We start from the raw sequence: 19,521 nt of genomic DNA, 5'->3' as shown, positions 1-19,521 counted from the left end.
TTGGATTCCAGATTGGTAGAGATCTGGAAATAGTTAGAGTTCCAATTAGGGCTTCTATCTGTAATAGTTACATATTTCAGTGTTCTAGATTACTTGTAATCTTGTAGCTATCTTTGTACTTGGCTTGTAACTGCTGAGATTAGCCATCTCAGAGATTAATCAATAAAAGAGGTCCCGGTAATTAGTGAATCCCGAGTGATCTGATCCTTACACACACTTTATGAAAACTGTAACAATAATCAGTTTATAAATAATTTCATTATAGGCGAAGATCTATTGAAACTGACGAACACACGATAGAATTTATGCATAACGATAAGGTGGTTACATTACGCGGCGATTGGAAAAATGGAAAACATATTTTTTACAATACAAAGAAGGGCTAGGTATGTACTACTATGGAAAAAGACACTTTGATTAGCATTGATCAAGTCACTTTCCCAAGTTTATCTATCATGGTTGATTTATTATTCCGTTTGTTATCTTTATTTGAGATTAATTGGACTAATCATTTCAAGTTACTAATGTGATTTCGCTTTTACTTGTTTTACAGTTACCCTTCCTATTCAACAATATTTATAAATTCTCACTTTCCAAAATACTACTATTAATTAGCATAAGGTAAGTTAGGGTGTCAAACCCACAAAGAACGGTAGTGTTAGTGGCGGATCCAATTAAGAACTAGGGGAGATGATTGCATCCCCAAAATTGGAAGTAGCCTAATGACTCGACTTATTTTAACACAAGTAGTACCCGCAAGTGTACGGGGACAATGTAGCAATTAGCAAGCAAGAGTATCGTATCCCACAGAGACAAATTTGTATCAACTTAACTACCACGAACAAATGTTGACTACTATCTAGAGAATCAAGAAAAGTTTGGTTTTTTTCTAACACTAATAAAAGCATATAGTAAGCAAATAAACAAGTAAAAGCAAATAAACACGGGGTGAAAAGATAATATGGAGAAAAATTGTAGAACTCAAGGATCCGATGCACAATTCCAAGCTCTTATCCAATCAAATTGCCTTACCTTTTGGTGTCTCTAGAGTTACTAAGTCGACCACAATTATAGATTAAACCCCCTCCCGAGGTGAGAAACCTGTAGATTAGGTGCTAGAATTGAAGTCCCCTTCTAATCCTAAAACCCCTAACTCCCAAAAGCTCGATTAGGTCAAAGACCCCACTCAAAACCTCAACTCTCCCGAGTTTTATTGCATTAAGGTGTGAATTATTCCTATTTCCAGATTAATTATTTCATCTCCCGATTAATCTAATTAATCCTACACAATCAAGTGGTGATCAAGCAATTGAAAGGAATAAATCCAAGAATAATCAAATAACTACAAGAGCAAGGTAAGAACAAAATCAATTGGAAAAAAACTATGAAATTAATGCATCTTCACCAAGAATTCTACAAAAAGGTGTTTAGCTACTCATGTTCTTCACAAAAACCATGTTTGAAACAAAAGATTCTATGAAATACATTGATAAAAGATTAAGATACTCCTGTGAGAATGAATCGATGGAATGACAACTTCAATCTTCCGATTGGAAGTCTTCAATCTTCAATTCTCTTTCTCAAAGTGTTCTTGGGGGTTTGTGTGAGTGATGGAGGCGGTATGTGTCGAATGAATGTGAACCCTAGGCGTTTTCCCCTTAATCTCCCATCAAAAATCGCGTTTTTGGCAAAAGAATACGCCAAAATAGCGTACCCGGCCGGGTGGAATTATAAAGAGCAAAATTCACCCGGCCGGGTGGTCATTTTCGACCCCTTTCTGGCCATTTCCGCGCAGAATTACAGTACCCGGCCGGGTGAATTTACAGTGTAAAAATTCACCCGGCCGCGTGTAAGTTTCTGGATAGCTTAGTGGTCTTGTAACGGCCATAACTTCTTCTACCAAACTCCGATTGAGGCGTGCAAGATACCCACGCGAAGCTCTTTCGAAGAAGAAGAGATTGATATGCATTATAGGCTGATTGGACTTTAAAATCTCCAGTAAATATTGTCTCAAAGCAAGGCTGCTGCACATCCACATATTTTGTACCTTTTTCTACACATTCTTAACAAAATGGTCAACATACCAACATAATAGAGAAGTAGATATAAACATGTTCAATAATAGACAAAATATGATCAAATTCATACATAACCACCCTCTAAAACCATGTAAAATCCAAGTATGTCAACTCCCCCAAGCTTAAATAATTGCTAGTCCTCGAGCAATGAAGAATTAGAACTAATAGAAGACTTGGATTGAAAGGGGTTTAGACATCATCATTGTTTCAAAGAATATGGAATAAAAAAAGCATATCACAATATAAATTCTATCAAGTCAAGCCGTCGAGTGCACTTTTACTACTAACTCGTATATCACCTTGGATTCATGCTTCTCTCAAGATATGTGTCACTCTCAAAAGTGTATGTATAGAAATAATACTCTCAAATCAAAATACAAGTAGTGTTTGCCATAGGCTTGCTCCGAATCAAACTTCTCCTCTACTAGAATGTGAATGTGAATCTAAAATCAGAAAGGACTTTATTAAGGTTGTAATGTGGCTCTTTGGACGGTAAGGAACATTTAGGCTTAAGTGGCTGAAAAGTATGAGAAGCACAAATACCCACATACTACAACTCCCAACAAAACACCATTTCCCAATACAAATCTTAGATAAGTAAGACTTTGTCAAACTTCTTCCTCCCATCCGGTCCCCACTTATTTAGAAACCCAACCAAAAACTTTTCTAGACTTCGTCTAGCTTATACCTCCACAAATTTATTGTTTTTTTTTCTTTTTTTTTCTTCAATTAGACTTCGTCTAGCTTATACCTCCATTATTTTATTTTATTTTTACAACGCCCCATATGTGCTTCCAAGTTTGTAGGCTTATCACTTGACGGTAACTTAACAATTATTTGACATTGGAATACTTTTTAGGCTAGGAGGGCTAACTAGGGATTAAGACAAAAATATAAACATTTGTGAAGGGGAAAACAAAAAATGTCTAACGTCATCTCCTAAATTCACATTCACTATGTAGACTTAATATGATTAGGAGCAAGTTCTAGCAACAACAACAAGCATATGATAAATCACACAGAAACGAAGTTTTGGCTCAAATCTCACTCGGGTAATAGCATGAATCAAGGCAAACAAGCAATTCGTTACTTATGCACCTATTACTCAAACTCTTAAGTCATAGACCATGATAGCTTAAAAGATAGATGAAGTTTTTATCATTAACAACTAGTCTTTACCCCAAGAAACCAAAATTCAAACAAGTTCAAATTCAATTCCACAACAACCCAAAACCAAAACAACTCACGGAGGTCTAAAGCAAAAAAAATCTATCCTAAAACGTAAATAAGAGCAACAAAAGACAACTAATCAATTTGAAACAAAAATAAAGCAGTAAAATACCTCATAAGGCTCACTATCCACCATATCACCCCCCCCCCTCCAAACTTATTCAAGGCTATGCAAAGAATAAGTTTGAAAAGTTGGTGGAGAAGGGAGACTTATATGATAGGCAAACTAAATCGAAAATAATCTAAAAGTTACCTACTAGGGGTTACCTCCCCTATAGTGCCTTTGGTTATCGTCGTTGGCTCGACGTCTTCACACTGCTTATCATTTCACTTCCCCATTAATGGGGATGTTGGCTTCTTCTTCGCGTCTAGACAAGTATGATATTGCCAACCTCTTCTTCCACCATATTTTCTTCACAATGCTATCATTTGATATCAGCTCAAACTCGGGTAAGCTCGATGCCTCTGCTTTCTTGTCTTTCACTTCCTTAAGCTTTTTCTGTCTTCCTTTGCAATGACTCAATCCACCACATGGGCCAAATAGACATTGTGGTAAGGAAATATTCTCGACCTTGGGCTTTACCATTTGATCCTTCTGAACCTGTACAACTTGCACAACTTTGCACTCTTTCTTCATAGCAAGCTCTTCCACCTTAGGACTCCCCATGGCATTGTAGATGGACAATATATGGTGCTTGGTGCACATGTGAAGGGTAAGCTCTCCCCTTGAAACATCAATCAATGCTTTCCCCGTCGCTAAGAATGGCCGACCAAGGATAAGCGGCACATTCCTATCTTCTTCCATGTCAAGCACGAAAAAATCAACGGGAAATATAAAGTCATTTACCCGCACTAACACATCTTCTATGATCCCTTCAGGATAGGTGACAGATCTATCGGCCATTTGGAGCGTGATTCTAGTCGGCTTGAGAGTGCCGATTTTCATCTTCCTAAAGAAGGATAGGGGCATCAAGTTGATGCTCGCCCCCAAATCACAAAGTGCCTTCGTGTGTTTGTCGTCACCAATGACACATGATATGTTGAAACTTCCAGGGTCCTTAAGCTTTGCCGCCAATTTCTTCTGGATTATGGCACTACAATTCTCCGACATGCTCACTGTTTCGTAGTCTACCCACTTTTTCTTCTTGGAGATCACGTCTTTTAGGAACCTTGCATACATAGGCATTTGTTGCAGAGCCTCTACTAGTGGGATATTCACATTCACTTTCCTAAAGATGTCCAACAATTTCTCAAATTTCTCATCCACAACCTTCTTCTTGATTCGGCTAGGGAACGGTATCTTAGGAGTATATGGCTCCAATCGAGGTGGTTCAGGTTGTTTCTTCTCTTTCTCAACAACATTATCCTCTGCAGTCACTTCATCCACCTCTCTTTCCACTTCATCGGGTTGAATGGTCGCATAGATGGCTTTGCAATCCTTGCAGTCTTTGGGATTGACAATGGTATATGAGGGAAACTGGCCCGGTTGATGTTGAATACCCACAGCCTGTGAAATCTGGCTCATCTGAGTATCGATGCTCTTCATGTGAATACTCAATCTCTGCACATCTGTCTCTACCTGCTTCAGTCTCTTATCAGAATTGGCCATAATTTCCCCTGTCTGCTTCATAAACGTCATCAAGACATCTCCAAGCTCATTCTTCTTCGGCTCAACGACTTGTCCATTCGACACTTGAAACCCCGGAGGTGGCTGTAGGGCATTGTTAAGATTCCCATAAGACAAGTTGGAATGTGCTCTATTCCCAAAGTTGTTGAAGTTACCACCCCCTTGATTGTGGCGGTAGTTGTTGTTGAAATTCTGATTGTTGCCGCCTTGATGCACGTAATTCACCGCTTCACTTTCGAGCCCGGTTGGCTCTGTTTCCATATAGCCAAACTTACTAGTCAGGAAATCCAGCTGCTTGGACATCATGTCCATCTTGTCAACATCCGATGCGGACGCCACCCTGTAGGCTTTGCTTCTCTCATTCTTCCACCCATCATCGTTGGATGCCACCCTCTCAATCACCTCTAATGCCTCGTTTTCTCCCAACTTAAGGAGTGACCCCCCTGCGCTCATATTCAACTCGCGTATTGCCTCCGGAGTGGCTCCCCTATGGAAAGTTACGATTTGTTGCCCCGGGCTTAACCCGTGGTTGGGGCATCTCTTCATCAGTTGTTTGAATCTCTTCCATGCCTCGTGAATATTCTCTTGAGGATGCATTGCATAAGAGATGACTTCATCTTGGCGCTTTAGTGCCTCGCTCGGTGGATAGTACTTATCCAAGAAGAGCTCAACCATTGCATCCCAAGTTTCGACCGAGTTGGGATCCATGCTATCGTACCAATCCCTAGCGTCATCCTTCAAAGAAAAAGGGAACAATCTGAGGCGAATCTGATCATCGGAGACCCCATTAGCCTTCACCGTGTTGCTGATTTGTATGAACTTGGTCAAGTGCTTGTTGGCATCTTCCGAACCTGTTCCACCAAATGCATGTGCTTCTGCCCTGTTTATCAATCCCGGCTTTAACTCAAAGCTGTTGGCCGCAATCCCGGCATTATTGATTGGTGGATTGTTAACCCGTCTATATGCATACAGATTCTGCACGGGCTGAATTGGTGGTCTCGCGTTCTGCTCATCCAACTGCCTCTGCATGTTGGCCATCTGCTCACGGAGCTGACGAATAACGGGATTCTCATTGTTGTTTTCAAAAGTGTTGTTCTCCTCGTCCGCCATTAGGATTGGAGACCGCGGCTCGTACTGTATGGGTGACGGAAGTGGAGATGGACTAGGTACTGGAGTTCTCTGGATAGGAGAAGGTAGACGCCTATGACCGGGTGAAGATACCCGAATCCTTTGGTTTAACCTCCTCTGTGCGTTCCTCTTCCTGTTGGATGCTTCGATCTCAAGATCGATTGGCTCTAAAGGTGGACCTTTAGAACGCGTGTGCATACAACCTGCCCAAGGAAACACAAAGATTAGAGAACTCAAAAAAATAAAAATAAAAATAAAGCAAATAAAATCTAGATTAGTAATCTCTATTATTATCACGATATTAAGCTATATTGACACAAAATTGTCCCCGGCAACGGCGCCAAAAAATTTGACTCGACTTATTTTAACACAAGTAGTACCCGCAAGTGTACGGGGACAGTGTAGCAATTAGCAAGCAAGAGTATCGTATCCCACAAAGACAAATTTGTATCAACTTAACTACCACGAACAAATGTTGACTACTATCTAGAGAATCAAGAAAAGTTTGGTTTTTTTCTAACACTAATAAAAGCATATAGTAAGCAAATAAACAAGTAAAAGCAAATAAACACGGGGTGAAAAGATAATATGGAGAAAATTGTAGAACTCAAGGATCCGATGCACAATTCCAAGCTCTTATCCAATCAAATTGCCTTACCTTTTGGTGTCTCTAGAGTTACTAAGTCGACCACAATTATAGATTAAACCCCCTCCCGAGGTGAGAAACCTGTAGATTAGGTGCTAGGATTGAAGTCCCCTTCTAATCCTAAAACCCCTAACTCCCAAAAGCTCGATTAGGTCAAAGACCTCACTCAAAACCTCAACTCTCCCGAGTTTTATTGCATTAAGGTGTGAATTATTCCTATTTCCAGATTAATTATTTCATCTCCCGATTAATCTAATTAATCCTACACAATCAAGTGGTGATCAAGCAATTGAAAGGAATAAATCCAAGAATAATCAAATAACTACAAGAGCAAGGTAAGAACAAAATCAATTGGAAAAAAACTATGAAATTAATGCATCTTCACCAAGAATTCTACAAAAAGGTGTTTAGCTACTCATGTTCTTCACAAAAACCATGTTTGAAACAAAAGATTCTATGAAATACATGGAGAAAAGATTAAGATACTCCTGTGAGAATGAATCGATGGAATGACAACTTCAATCTTCCGATTGGAAGTCTTCAATCTTCAATTCTCTTTCTCAAAGTGTTCTTGGGGGTTTGTGTGAGTGATGGAGGCGGTATGTGTCGAATGAATGTGAACCCTAGGCGTTTTCCCTTTAATCTCCCATCAAAAATCGCGTTTTTGGCAAAAGAATACGCCAAAATAGCGTACCCGGCCGGGTGGAATTATAAAGAGCAAAATTCACCCGGCCGGGTGGTCATTTTCGACCCCTTTCTGGCCATTTCCGCGCAGAATTACAGTACCCGGCCGGGTGAATTTACAGTGTAATAATTCACCCGGCCGCGTGTAAGTTTCTGGATAGCTTAGTGGTCTTGTAACGGCCATAACTTCTTCTACCGAACTCCGATTGAGGCGTGCAAGATACCCACGCGAAGCTCTTTCGAAGACGAAGAGATTGATATGCATTATGGGCTGATTGGACTTCAAAATCTCCAGTAAATATTGTCTCAAAGCAAGGCTGCTGCACATCCACATATTTTGTACCTTTTTCTACACATTCTTAACAAAATGGTCAACATACCAACATAATAGAGAAGTAGATATAAACATGTTCAATAATAGACAAAATATGATCAAATTCATACATAACCACCCTCTAAAACCATGTAAAATCCAAGTATGTCAACTCCCCCAAACTTAAATAATTGCTAGTCCTCGAGCAATGAAGAATTAGAACTAATAGAAGACTTGGATTTAAAGGGGTTTAGACATCATCATTGTTTCAAAGAATATGGAATAAAAAAAGCATATCACAATACAAATTCTATCAAGTCAAGCCGTCGAGTGCACTTTTACTACTAACTCGTATATCACCTTGGATTCATGCTTCTCTCAAGATATGTGTCTCACTCTCAAAAGTGTATGTATAGAAATAATACTCTCAAATCAAAATACAAGTAGTGTTTACCATAGGCTTGCTCCGAATCAAACATCTCCTCTACTAGAATGTGAATGTGAATCTAAAATCAGAAAGGACTTTATTAAGGTTGTAATGTGGCTCTTTGGACGGTAGGGAACATTTAGGCTTAAGTGGCTGAAAAGTATGAGAAGCACAAATACCCACATACTACAACTCCCAACAAAACACCATTTCCCAATACAAATCTCAGATAAGTAAGACTTTGTCAAACTTCTTCCTCCCATCCGGTCCCCACTTATTTAGAAACCCAACCAAAAACTTTTCTAGACTTCGTCTAGCTTATACCTCCACAAATTTATTGTTTTTTTTTCTTTTTTTTTCTTCTCTAGACTTCGTCTAGCTTATACCTCCATTATTTTTTTTATTTTTACAACGCCCCATATGTGCTTCCAAGTTTGTAGGCTTATCACTTTGACGGTAACTTAACAATTATTTGACATTGGAATACTTTTTAGGCTAGGAGGGCTAACTAGGGATTAAGACAAAAATATAAACATTTGTGAAGGGGAAAACAAAGAATGCCTAACGTCATCTCCTAAATTCACATTCACTATGTAGACTTAATATGATTAGGAGCAAGTTCTAGAAACAACAACAAGCATATGATAAAATCACACAAAAACGAAGTTTTGGCTCAAATCTCACTCGGGTAATAGCATGAATCAAGGCAAACAAGCAATTCGTTACTTATGCACCTATTACTCAAACTCTTAAGTCAAAGACCATGATAGCTTAAAAGATGGATGAAGTTTTTATCATTAACAACTAGTCTTTACCCCAAGAAACCAAAATTCAAACAAGTTCAAATTCAATTCCACAACAACCAAAACCAAAACAACTCACAGAGGTCTAAAGCAAAACAAATCTACCCTAAAACATAAATAAAAGCAACAAAAGACAACTAATCAATTTGAAACAAAAATAAAGCAGTAAAATACCTCATAAGGCTCACTATCCACCATATCACCCCCCAAACTTATTCAAGGCTATGCAAAGAATAAGTTTGAAAAGTTGGTGGAGAAGGGAGACTTATATGATAGGCAAACTAAAGCAAAAATAATCTAAAAGTTACCTACTAGGGGTTACCTCCCCTATAGTGCCTTTGGTTATCGTCGTTGGCTCGACGTCTTCAATAAGCTCATCATTTCACTCCCCATTAATGGGGATGTTGGCTTCTTCTTCGTGTTCAAGCAGATACATTCTTGCCAACCTCTTCTTCCACCAAGTCTTCTTCACCATGTTATCATTTGATTTGAGCTCTAACTTCGGTGTGATCGATATTCCTGCTTCCTTTTCCTTCGTCTTCTTGGGCTCTCTTTGTCTTCCTTTGCAATGAGTTGATCCACCACATGGGCCAAATAGACACTGTGGTAAGGAAATATTCTCGACCTTGGGCTTTACCATTTGATCCTTCTGAACCTGTACAACGTTCACAACTTTGCACTCTTTCTTCATAGCAAGCTCTTCCACCTTAGGACTCCCCATGGCATTGTAGATGGACAAGATATGGTGTTTGGTGCCCATGCGGAGGGTAAGCTCTCCCCTTGAAACATCAATCAATGCTTTCCCCGTCGCTAAGAATGGCCGACCAAGGATAAGCGGCACATTCCTATCTTCTTCCATGTCAAGCACGACAAAATCAACGGGAAATATAAAGTCATTTACCCGCACTAACACATCTTCTATGATCCCTTCAGGATAGGTGACAGATCTATCGGCCATTTGGAGCGTGATTCTAGTCGGCTTGAGAGTGCCGATTTTCATCTTCCTAAAGAAGGATAGGGGCATCAAGTTGATGCTCGCCCCCAAATCACAAAGTGCCTTCGTGTGTTTGTCGTCACCAATGACACATGATATGTTGAAACTTCCAGGGTCCTTAAGCTTTGCCGGCAATTTCTTCTGGATTATGGCACTACAATTCTCCGACATGCTCACTGTTTCGTAGTCCACCCACTTTTTCTTCTTGGAGATCACGTCTTTTAGGAACCTTGCATACATAGGCATTTGTTGCAGAGCCTCTACTAGTGGGATATTCACATTCACCTTCCTAAAGATGTCCAACAATTTCTCAAATTTCTCATCCACAACCTTCTTCTTGATTCGGCTAGGGAACGGTATCTTAGGAGTATATGGCTCCAATCGAGGTGGTTCAGGTTGTTTCTTCTCTTTCTCAACAACATTATCCTCTGCAGTCTCTTCATCCACCTCTTTTTCCACTTCATCGGGTTGAATGGTCGCACAGATGGCTTTGCAATCCTTGCAGTCTTTGGGATTGACAATGGTATGTGAGGGAAACTGGCCCGGTTGATGTTGAATACCCACAGCCTGTGAAATCTGGCTCATCTGAGTATCGATGCTCTTCATGTGAATACTCAAGCTCTGCACATCTGTCTCTACCTGCTTCAGTCTCTTATCAGAATTGGCCATAATTTCCCCTGTCTGCTTCATAAACGTCATCAAGACATCTCCAAGCTCATTCTTCTTCGGCTCAACGACTTGTCCATTCGACACTTGAAACCCCGGAGGTGGCTGTAGGGCATTGTTAGGATTCCCATAAGACAAGTTGGGATGTGCTCTATTCCCAAAGTTGTTGAAGTTACCACCCCCTTGATTGTGGCGGTAGTTGTTGTTGAAATTCTGATTGTTGCCGCCTTGATGCACGTAATTCACCGCTTCACTTTCGAGCCCGGTTGGCTCTGTTTCCATATAGCCAAACTTACTAGTCAGGAAATCCAGCTGCTTGGACATCATGTCCATCTTGTCAACATCCGATGCGGACGCCACCCTGTAGGCTTTGCTTCTCTCATTCTTCCACCCATCATCGTTGGAGGCCACCCTCTCAATCACCTCTAATGCATCGTCTTCTCCCAACTTAAGGAGTGACCCCCCTGCGCTCATATTCAACTCGCGTATTGCCTCCGGAGTGGCTCCCCTGTGGAAAGTTACGATCTGTTGCCCCGGGCTTAACCCGTGGTTGGGGCATCTCTTCATCAGGTATTTGAATCTCTTCCATGCCTCGTGAATATTCTCTTGAGGATGCATTGCATAAGAGATGACTTCAGCTTGGCGCTTGAGTGCCTCGCTCGGTGGGTAGTATTTATCCAAGAAGAGCTCAACCATTGCATCCCAAGTTTCGACCGAGTTGGGATCCATGCTATCGTACCAATCCCTAGCATCATCCTTCAAAGAAAAAGGGAACAATCTGAGGCGAATCTGATCATCGGAGACCCCATTAGCCTTCACCGTGTTGCTGATTTGTATGAACTTGGTCAAGTGCTTGTTGGCATCTTCCGAACCTGTTCCACCAAATGCATGTGCTTCTGCCCTGTTTATCAATCCCGGCTTTAACTCAAAGCTGTTGGCCGCAATCCCGGCATTATTGATTGGTGGATTAGCAACTCGTCTATATGCATACAGATTCTGCACGGGCTGAACTGGTGGTCTCGCGTTCTGCTCATCCAACTGCCTCTGCATGTTGGCCATCTGCTCACGGAGTTGACGAATAACGGGATCCTCATTGTTGTTTTCAAAAGTGTTGTTCTCCTCGTCCGCCATTAGGATTGGAGAATTATGGCTCGTACTGTATGGGTGACGGAGGTGGAGATGGACTAGGTACTGGAGTTCTCTGGATAGGAGAAGGTAGACGCCTATGACCGGGTGAAGATACCCGAATCCTTTGGTTTAACCTCCTCTGTGCGTTCCTCTTCCTGTTGGATGCTTCGATCTCAAGATCGATTGGCTCTAAAGGTGGACCTTTAGAACGCGTGTGCATACAACCTGCCCAAGGAAACACAAAGATTAGAGAACTCAAAAAAAATAAAAATAAAAATAAAGCAAATAAAATCTAGATTAGTAATCTCTATTATTATCACGATATTAAGCTATAATGACACAAAATTGTCCCCGGCAACGGCGCCAAAAACTTGACTCAACTTATTTTAACACAAGTAGATACCCGCAAGTGTACGGGGACTAGTGTAGCAATTAGCAAGCAAGAGTATCGTATCCCACAGAGACAAATTTGTATCAACTTAACTACCACGAACAAATGTTGACTACTATCTAGAGAATCAAGAAAAGTTTGGTTTTGTTCTAACACTAATAAAAGCATATAATAAGCAAATAAACAAGTAAAAGCAAATAAACACGGGGTGAAAAGATAATATGGAGAAAATTGTAGAACTCAAGGATCCGATGCACAATTCCAAGCTCTTATCCAATCAAATTGTCTTACCTTTTGGTGTCTCTAGAGTTACTAAGTCGACCACAATTATAGATTAAACCCCCTCCCGAGGTGAGAAACCTGTAGATTAGGTGCTAGGATTGAAGTCCCCTTCTAATCCTAAAACCCCTAACTCCCAAAAGCTCGATTAGGTCAAAGACCTCACTCAAAACCTCAACTCTCCCGAGTTTTATTGCATTAAGGTGTGAATTATTCCTATTTCCAGATTAATTATTTCATCTCCCGATTAATCTAATTAATCCTACACAATCAAGTGGTGATCAAGCAATTGAAAGGAATAAATCCAAGAATAATCAAATAACTACAAGAGCAAGGTAAGAACAAAATCAATTGGAAAAAAACTATGAAATTAATGCATCTTCACCAAGAATTCTACAAAAAGGTGTTTAGCTACTCATGTTCTTCACAAAAACCATGTTTGAAACAAAAGATTCTATGAAATACATTGATAAAAGATTAAGATACTCCTGTGAGAATGAATCGATGGAATGACAACTTCAATCTTCCGATTGGAAGTCTTCAATCTTCAATTCTCTTTCTCAAAGTGTTCTTGGGGGTTTGTGTGAGTGATGGAGGCGGTATGTGTCGAATGAATGTGAACCCTAGGCGTTTTCCCCTTAATCTCCCATCAAAAATCGCGTTTTTGGCAAAAGAATACGCCAAAATAGCGTACCCGGCCGGGTGGAATTATAAAGAGCAAAATTCACCCGGCCGGGTGGTCATTTTCGACCCCTTTCTGGCCATTTCCGCGCAGAATTACAGTACCCGGCCGGGTGAATTTACAGTGTAAAAATTCACCCGGCCGCGTGTAAGTTTCTGGATAGCGCAGTGTCTTGTAACGGCCATAACTTCTTCTACCAAACTCCGATTGAGGCGTGCAAGATACCCACGCGAAGCTCTTTCAAAGAAGAAGAGATTGATATGCATTATGGGCTGATTGGACTTCAAAATCTCCAGTAAATATTGTCTCAAAGCAAGGCTGCTGCACATCCACATATTTTGTACCTTTTTCTACACATTCTTAACAAAATGGTCAACATACCAACATAATAGAGAAGTAGATATAAACATGTTCAATAATAGACAAAATATGATCAAATTCATACATAACCACCCTCTAAAACCATGTAAAATCCAAGTATGTCAACTCCCCCAAGCTTAAATAATTGCTAGTCCTCGAGCAATGAAGAATTAGAACTAATAGAAGACTTGGATTGAAAGGGGTTTAGACATCATCATTGTTTCAAAGAATATGGAATAAAAAAAGCATATCACAATATAAATTCTATCAAGTCAAGCCGTCGAGTGCACTTTTACTACTAACTCGTATATCACCTTGGATTCATGCTTCTCTCAAGATATGTGTCACTCTCAAAAGTGTATGTATAGAAATAATACTCTCAAATCAAAATACAAGTAGTGTTTGCCATAGGCTTGCTCCGAATCAAACTTCTCCTCTACTAGAATGTGAATGTGAATCTAAAATCAGAAAGGACTTTATTAAGGTTGTAATGTGGCTCTTTGGACGGTAAGGAACATTTAGGCTTAAGTGGCTGAAAAGTATGAGAAGCACAAATACCCACATACTACAACTCCCAACAAAACACCATTTCCCAATACAAATCTTAGATAAGTAAGACTTTGTCAAACTTCTTCCTCCCATCTGGTCCCCACTTATTTAGAAACCCAACCAAAAACTTTTCTAGACTTCGTCTAGCTTATACCTCCACAAATTTATTGTTTTTTTTTCTTTTTTTTTCTTCAATTAGACTTCGTCTAGCTTATACCTCCATTATTTTATTTTATTTTTACAACGCCCCATATGTGCTTCCAAGTTTGTAGGCTTATCACTTGACGGTAACTTAACAATTATTTGACATTGGAATACTTTTTAGGCTAGGAGGGCTAACTAGGGATTAAGACAAAAATATAAACATTTGTGAAGGGGAAAACAAAAAATGTCTAACGTCATCTCCTAAATTCACATTCACTATGTAGACTTAATATGATTAGGAGCAAGTTCTAGCAACAACAACAAGCATATGATAAATCACACAGAAACGAAGTTTTGGCTCAAATCTCACTCGGGTAATAGCATGAATCAAGGCAAACAAGCAATTCGTTACTTATGCACCTATTACTCAAACTCTTAAGTCAAAGACCGTGATAGCTTAAAAGATAGATGAAGTTTTTATCATTAACAACTAGTCTTTACCCCAAGAAACCAAAATTCAAACAAGTTCAAATTCAATTCCACAACAACCCAAAACCAAAACAACTCACGGAGGTCTAAAGCAAAAAAAATCTATCCTAAAACGTAAATAAGAGCAACAAAAGACAACTAATCAATTTGAAACAAAAATAAAGCAGTAAAATACCTCATAAGGCTCACTATCCACCATATCACCCCCCCCCCCTCCCCAAACTTATTCAAGGCTATGCAAAGAATAAGTTTGAAAAGTTGGTGGAGAAGGGAGACTTATATGATAGGCAAACTAAATCGAAAATAATCTAAAAGTTACCTCCCCTATAATGCCTTTGGTTATCGTCGTTGGCTCGACGTCTTCACACAGCTTATCATTTCATTTCCCCATTAATGAGGATGTTGGCTTCTTCTTCGCTTCTAGACAAGTATGATATTGCCAACCTCTTCTTCCACCATATTTTCTTCACAATGTTATCATTTGATATCAGCTCAAACTCGGGTAAGCTCGATGCCTCTGCTTTCTTGTCTTTCACTTCCTTAAGCTTTTTCTGTCTTCCTTTGCAATGACTCAATCCACCACATGGGCCAAATAGACATTGTGGTAAGGAAATATTCTCGACCTTGGGCTTTACCATTTGATCCTTCTGAACCTGTACAACTTGCACAACTTTGCACTCTTTCTTCATAGCAAGCTCTTCCACCTTAGGACTCCCCATGGCATTGTAGATGGACAATATATGGTGCTTGGTGCCCATGTGAAGGGTAAGCTCTCCCCTTGAAACATCAATCAATGCTTTCCCCGTCGCTAAGAATGGCCGACCAAGGATAAGCGGCACATTCCTATCTTCTTCCATGTCAAGCACGACAAAATCAAAGGGAAATATAAAGTCATTTACCCGCACTAACGCATCTTCTATGATCCCTTCAGGATAGGTGACAGATCTATCGGCCATTTGGAGCGTGATTCTAGTCGGCTTGAGAGTGCCGATTTTCATCTTCCTAAAGAAGGATAGGGGCATCAAGTTGATGCTCGCCCCCAAATCACAAAGTGCCTTCGTGTGTTTGTCGTCACCAATGACACATGATATGTTGAAACTTCCAGGGTCCTTAAGCTTTGCCGGCAATTTCTTCTGGTTTATGGCACTACAATTCTCCGACATGCTCACTGTTTCGTAGTCTACCCATTTCAAACACGTTTGAATCTTTATTGTTAGAGTTAATTTATATAATCTAATTATACGGATTATAATTAGTTTCGGGCTGAGCCTGTATCAAAGCTGGCCTATTTTTTCATTTCGATTTTTACTCTTAATTTTTAGTTTCGGTGTTTACGTTATTATTCGTGTGATATTTCCTTTGCAAGTGCAAAAGCTGACCAGTTTTCTACTTCTCTACCCCTTCAAACACCAAGCTTCCCTCATTTTCCAGTGGGGCAACACAAGCTTGGAAATTTCACACTTCGCAGTTGACTTGACTTTGAAATAATTCTATTGGAGAATAGTACTATATTATTTTAATTTTGAGTAAAAGGGCATCACCTAGTTTGCATATAAATAGGCAAATGAAGCAGAGTAGAGAGACAAAAACATCAGCCATGAAACAACATACCTTTTTCTTGCATATCTGTCTCTCATAACACTGTGTCTCTGTCCTTTAAGAGCAGCCACAAGTGAAGCAGAGGCTTTGATGAGATGGAAATCCAGCCTATCATCTTCTGCTTCTCTCGAGTCTTGGTCCGTCAAAAACATCAGCAACCACTGCAAATGGATCTGTCTCTGGGATTGATATCTACGGTGCAGGCCTTGCAGGGACATTGGATCTGTTCCATTTCACTACATTGCTGAATCTCACCACTTTCAGCCTCAACGGGAATTATCTCAACGGTTCTGTACCAGCTGCTCTTGGCAACCTCACAAGCCTCACTCTCTTGGACCTCTCCGACAATCAGTTTACCGGCGCCATTCCACCAGAGATTGGGCGCTTGACAGAGCTTCGATACCTGAGCCTCTCCATGAACCAGATGGTTGGAGAAATCCCATATCAGATTGGCAATATGAAGAAGGTGCGCTTCTTGGATTTGGGCTTCAATTACTTTGAAACTCCTGACTGGTCTCGAATTCCCACTTTCCCTTTCCTAACTCACCTTAATCTTGGTTGGAATGAACTCAACTTGGAATTCCCACACTTCATAACCACATGCCTCAACCTTACTTTTCTTGATTTGTATGGAAACAACTTCACAGGCCAAATTCCTGAATCATTGTTCACCAATTTGGACAAACTTGAATATCTTGACCTCAGCAGCAATGGTTTTCAAGGCCCCCTGTCAACAAATATCCCTAACCTCTCCATGTTGAAGGATCTTTGCCTCGGCAACAACTTCTCTGGCAACATTTTTGATACAGTAAGCCATATTCCAAGCCTGCAAAATCTAGAGCTGTACAATAATTCGTTTATAGGAGAAATCCCTCCTTCTATAGGCCTACTCACAAATATCCGAAGACTAGATCTTCGAATGAACAGATTTAATTCCTCCATTCCCCGAGAGCTCGGCCTGTGTAACAAGCTGACCGACTTAGATTTATCCTGTAATTCACTCTCAGGGCCATTGCCACCATCCTTATCAAATCTGGGCAATTTATCTGAGTTGAGACTATCTGAGAATAGCCTGACTGGTGTAATATTGCCCTCTTTCTTCACGAGTTGGAGACAACTAATCTGGCTACACATTCAAGACAATGAATTCAGTGGGGAACTTCCATCAGAAATAGGCTTGCTCACAAACCTTATGTATCTGGATATCTGTAATAACTCGTTTTCAGGCAGCATCCCACCAGAGATAGGAAACCTACAAAATTTGGATGAGCTGGACCTTTCAACCAATAACTTTTCAGGTGAAATACCTATTGCATTGGAAAACAATGCTTTATATTCCTCGGGATATTTTGAGTTATGGCTATATATGTCCCAACAATTTAAATGGTGCTTTTATCTACTCCCCCCGTCCACGATTTAAAGAATCTTTTTGACTCGGCACGAATTTTAAGAAATTGTTTGACTTTGTGAAGAAAAAGTAAAAAGGAAAAAGTGAGTGGAATGTGGGATTCATTTAAAGTATTAGTTTTATATTTGATTGTGAGTGTAAAAAGTTGGTAGAATGTGGGGTTTGCATACTAAAAGTGGAATAAAGTAAATGGTTCTATAAATCGTGGATAAACTAAAATGGCAAAAGGGCTCTATAAATGGTGGACGGAGGGAGTACAATATGGAGTACTCTCTCTGTTCCAAGATAAGCGAGTCATATTTTTCTTGATGTCCCACTATAAGGGAGTCATTTCTCTTTTTAGAATAAAATAATCTCTCTTACTTTATTCTCCACCCACTCTCTTCTTTAACTCTTTAAATATCAATTTCTTAAATCTAGTGCCCAAAAGAAGTGTTTCGCTTATCTTAGGACGGAGGGAGCATTAGTTTAATTCACAACATGATATGCATGTACTCCCTCCGTCCCATTGAAGATGACCCACTTTCCTTTTTAGTTTGTCTCAACTAAGATGACCCATTACTTAAAGTGGAAACACCTTTATCTCTACTTTATTATCTCTCTATTATTTTACTCTCTCCTCTCAACACACAAAATAAAGTTACATAAAATCTTGTGCCGCCCAAGAAATTGGTCATCTTCCTTGAGATGGAGGGAGTACAATTTTAGATGTAAAGAAATTTGATTTATATCCTTTTTACATTTCAAATAAATGGTCTGAAGGTGGCTGGAACTTTCAACCAATAACTTTTCAGGTGAAATACTACAAGTCATAAACCGATTTCACATGGAACTTGGAAAACAATGCTTTATATTCCTTGGCAATAATGGTTTCACATGCAACATACTTATTAATTTGCAACTTGGCATATCCTTAGTGAATTTCTTATTCTTTTTAATGACGGTTTGTGTTGAAATTGAAAATAAAATGTAATTAGTTAGGTTGATTAGTATAGTTAGTTAGGATTAATTAGTTTGTTTAGCATTTAGTTTTTAGCCTATATACGGCATCTCATTGTATTTTGTAATCACCAATTAATAAAAATGTAGTCTATAGTGAAATTTTCTCTTTTCCTTCTTCACTCTCTCTATCGATAGTTTTCCCCAATTTCACAATTTCTTCATCCTCTATTGATGGAGGTTTCTTCATCCAATTTCTTCTACATTTTTAACATGGTATTAGAGCGTAAAATCCGCTGCGCACCTCTGATTACCTCTATCTCCTATATCCTTTTGTTGATTTTTCGTTTGATTTCAATAGATCTAGGGTTGGTGTTTTTCGGTATTCTGCTTTGTCGCCGGAGAGTATGTGCTCGGCTCACTGCAGTTGTTGTTTGGTGAGGTTTGCTGTAGAATTTGCCCGCTCTGCATTTGCGGTTGATCCTTTTTCAGGTTCTGATATTTCTCTCTTCAAATCTCTCTGATTTTTCAGTTCAGATGTTTGAATCGGTTCGTTGTTTGAATTGGTTATTTTTTTGCTTCTCATTCTCTATTTTCTCTCTTTTCGGCGTTAATTTCCGCCGATCTGAAATTTCGGATCTGTTTTCTGTCTCGTTTTCGTTTACTCATTGGATTTGTATGATCCAAGTTTGCATCCTTTGTTTCTGGATTTGTATGATTCAGGTTTGTATCCTTTGTTCATTGGATTTGTATGATCCAAGTTTGTCTTTCTCCGATTAAAATCGGTTGAGTTTTTCATTTTGAGAATATGTTTTCTCAAATTTGTTGTTGAATCTGAATATGTTTTCAGATCCATCTCTGTTTTCCGATTGTGTCGGATGATTTTTTTTTGGTTTTGTTTGCCCCCTCGCCATATACAGCTCATCTCCGGAGAGGTTTTAAGTAGGCATCGCTGCG

General features: G+C 39.6%; 2 protein-coding genes across 2 annotated transcripts; one reads left to right on the top strand and one right to left on the bottom strand.

The window, feature by feature from the left end:
* Positions 1-9,318: 9,318 nt before the first annotated feature.
* LOC125199082 lies at positions 9,319-11,727 on the bottom strand. The gene has a single exon (XM_048097243.1). It carries the CDS (start codon positions 11,725-11,727, stop codon positions 9,319-9,321), a length of 2,409 nt encoding a protein of 802 aa, XP_047953200.1.
* Positions 11,728-16,182: 4,455 nt separating this feature from the next.
* On the top strand, positions 16,183-19,088 carry LOC125199081 (leucine-rich repeat receptor-like serine/threonine-protein kinase SKM1). Its single transcript, XM_048097241.1, has 3 exons — positions 16,183-16,192; positions 16,421-17,515; positions 19,057-19,088. Exons 1-3 carry the CDS (start codon positions 16,183-16,185, stop codon positions 19,086-19,088), a joined length of 1,137 nt encoding a protein of 378 aa, XP_047953198.1.
* Positions 19,089-19,521: the final 433 nt, after the last annotated feature.

The sequence above is a fragment of the Salvia hispanica genome, unplaced genomic scaffold (genome assembly GCF_023119035.1).
Source record: "Salvia hispanica cultivar TCC Black 2014 unplaced genomic scaffold, UniMelb_Shisp_WGS_1.0 HiC_scaffold_373, whole genome shotgun sequence".
Classification (NCBI taxonomy): Eukaryota; Viridiplantae; Streptophyta; class Magnoliopsida; order Lamiales; family Lamiaceae; genus Salvia; species Salvia hispanica.
Note: the sequence above shows the minus strand (reverse complement) of the source record. Positions and strands in the feature narration are given on the sequence as shown.

Coding starts and splice junctions, on each gene's coding strand:
- LOC125199082 (XM_048097243.1), bottom strand. CDS start 11,727: ATGGCGGACGAGGAGAACAACACTTTTGAAAACAACAATGAGGATCCC.
- LOC125199081 (XM_048097241.1), top strand. Junction 17,516..19,056: donor TTCAACCAATAACTTTTCAG/GTGAAATACCTA, acceptor ATCCTTTTTCAG/GTTCTGATATTTCTCTCTTC.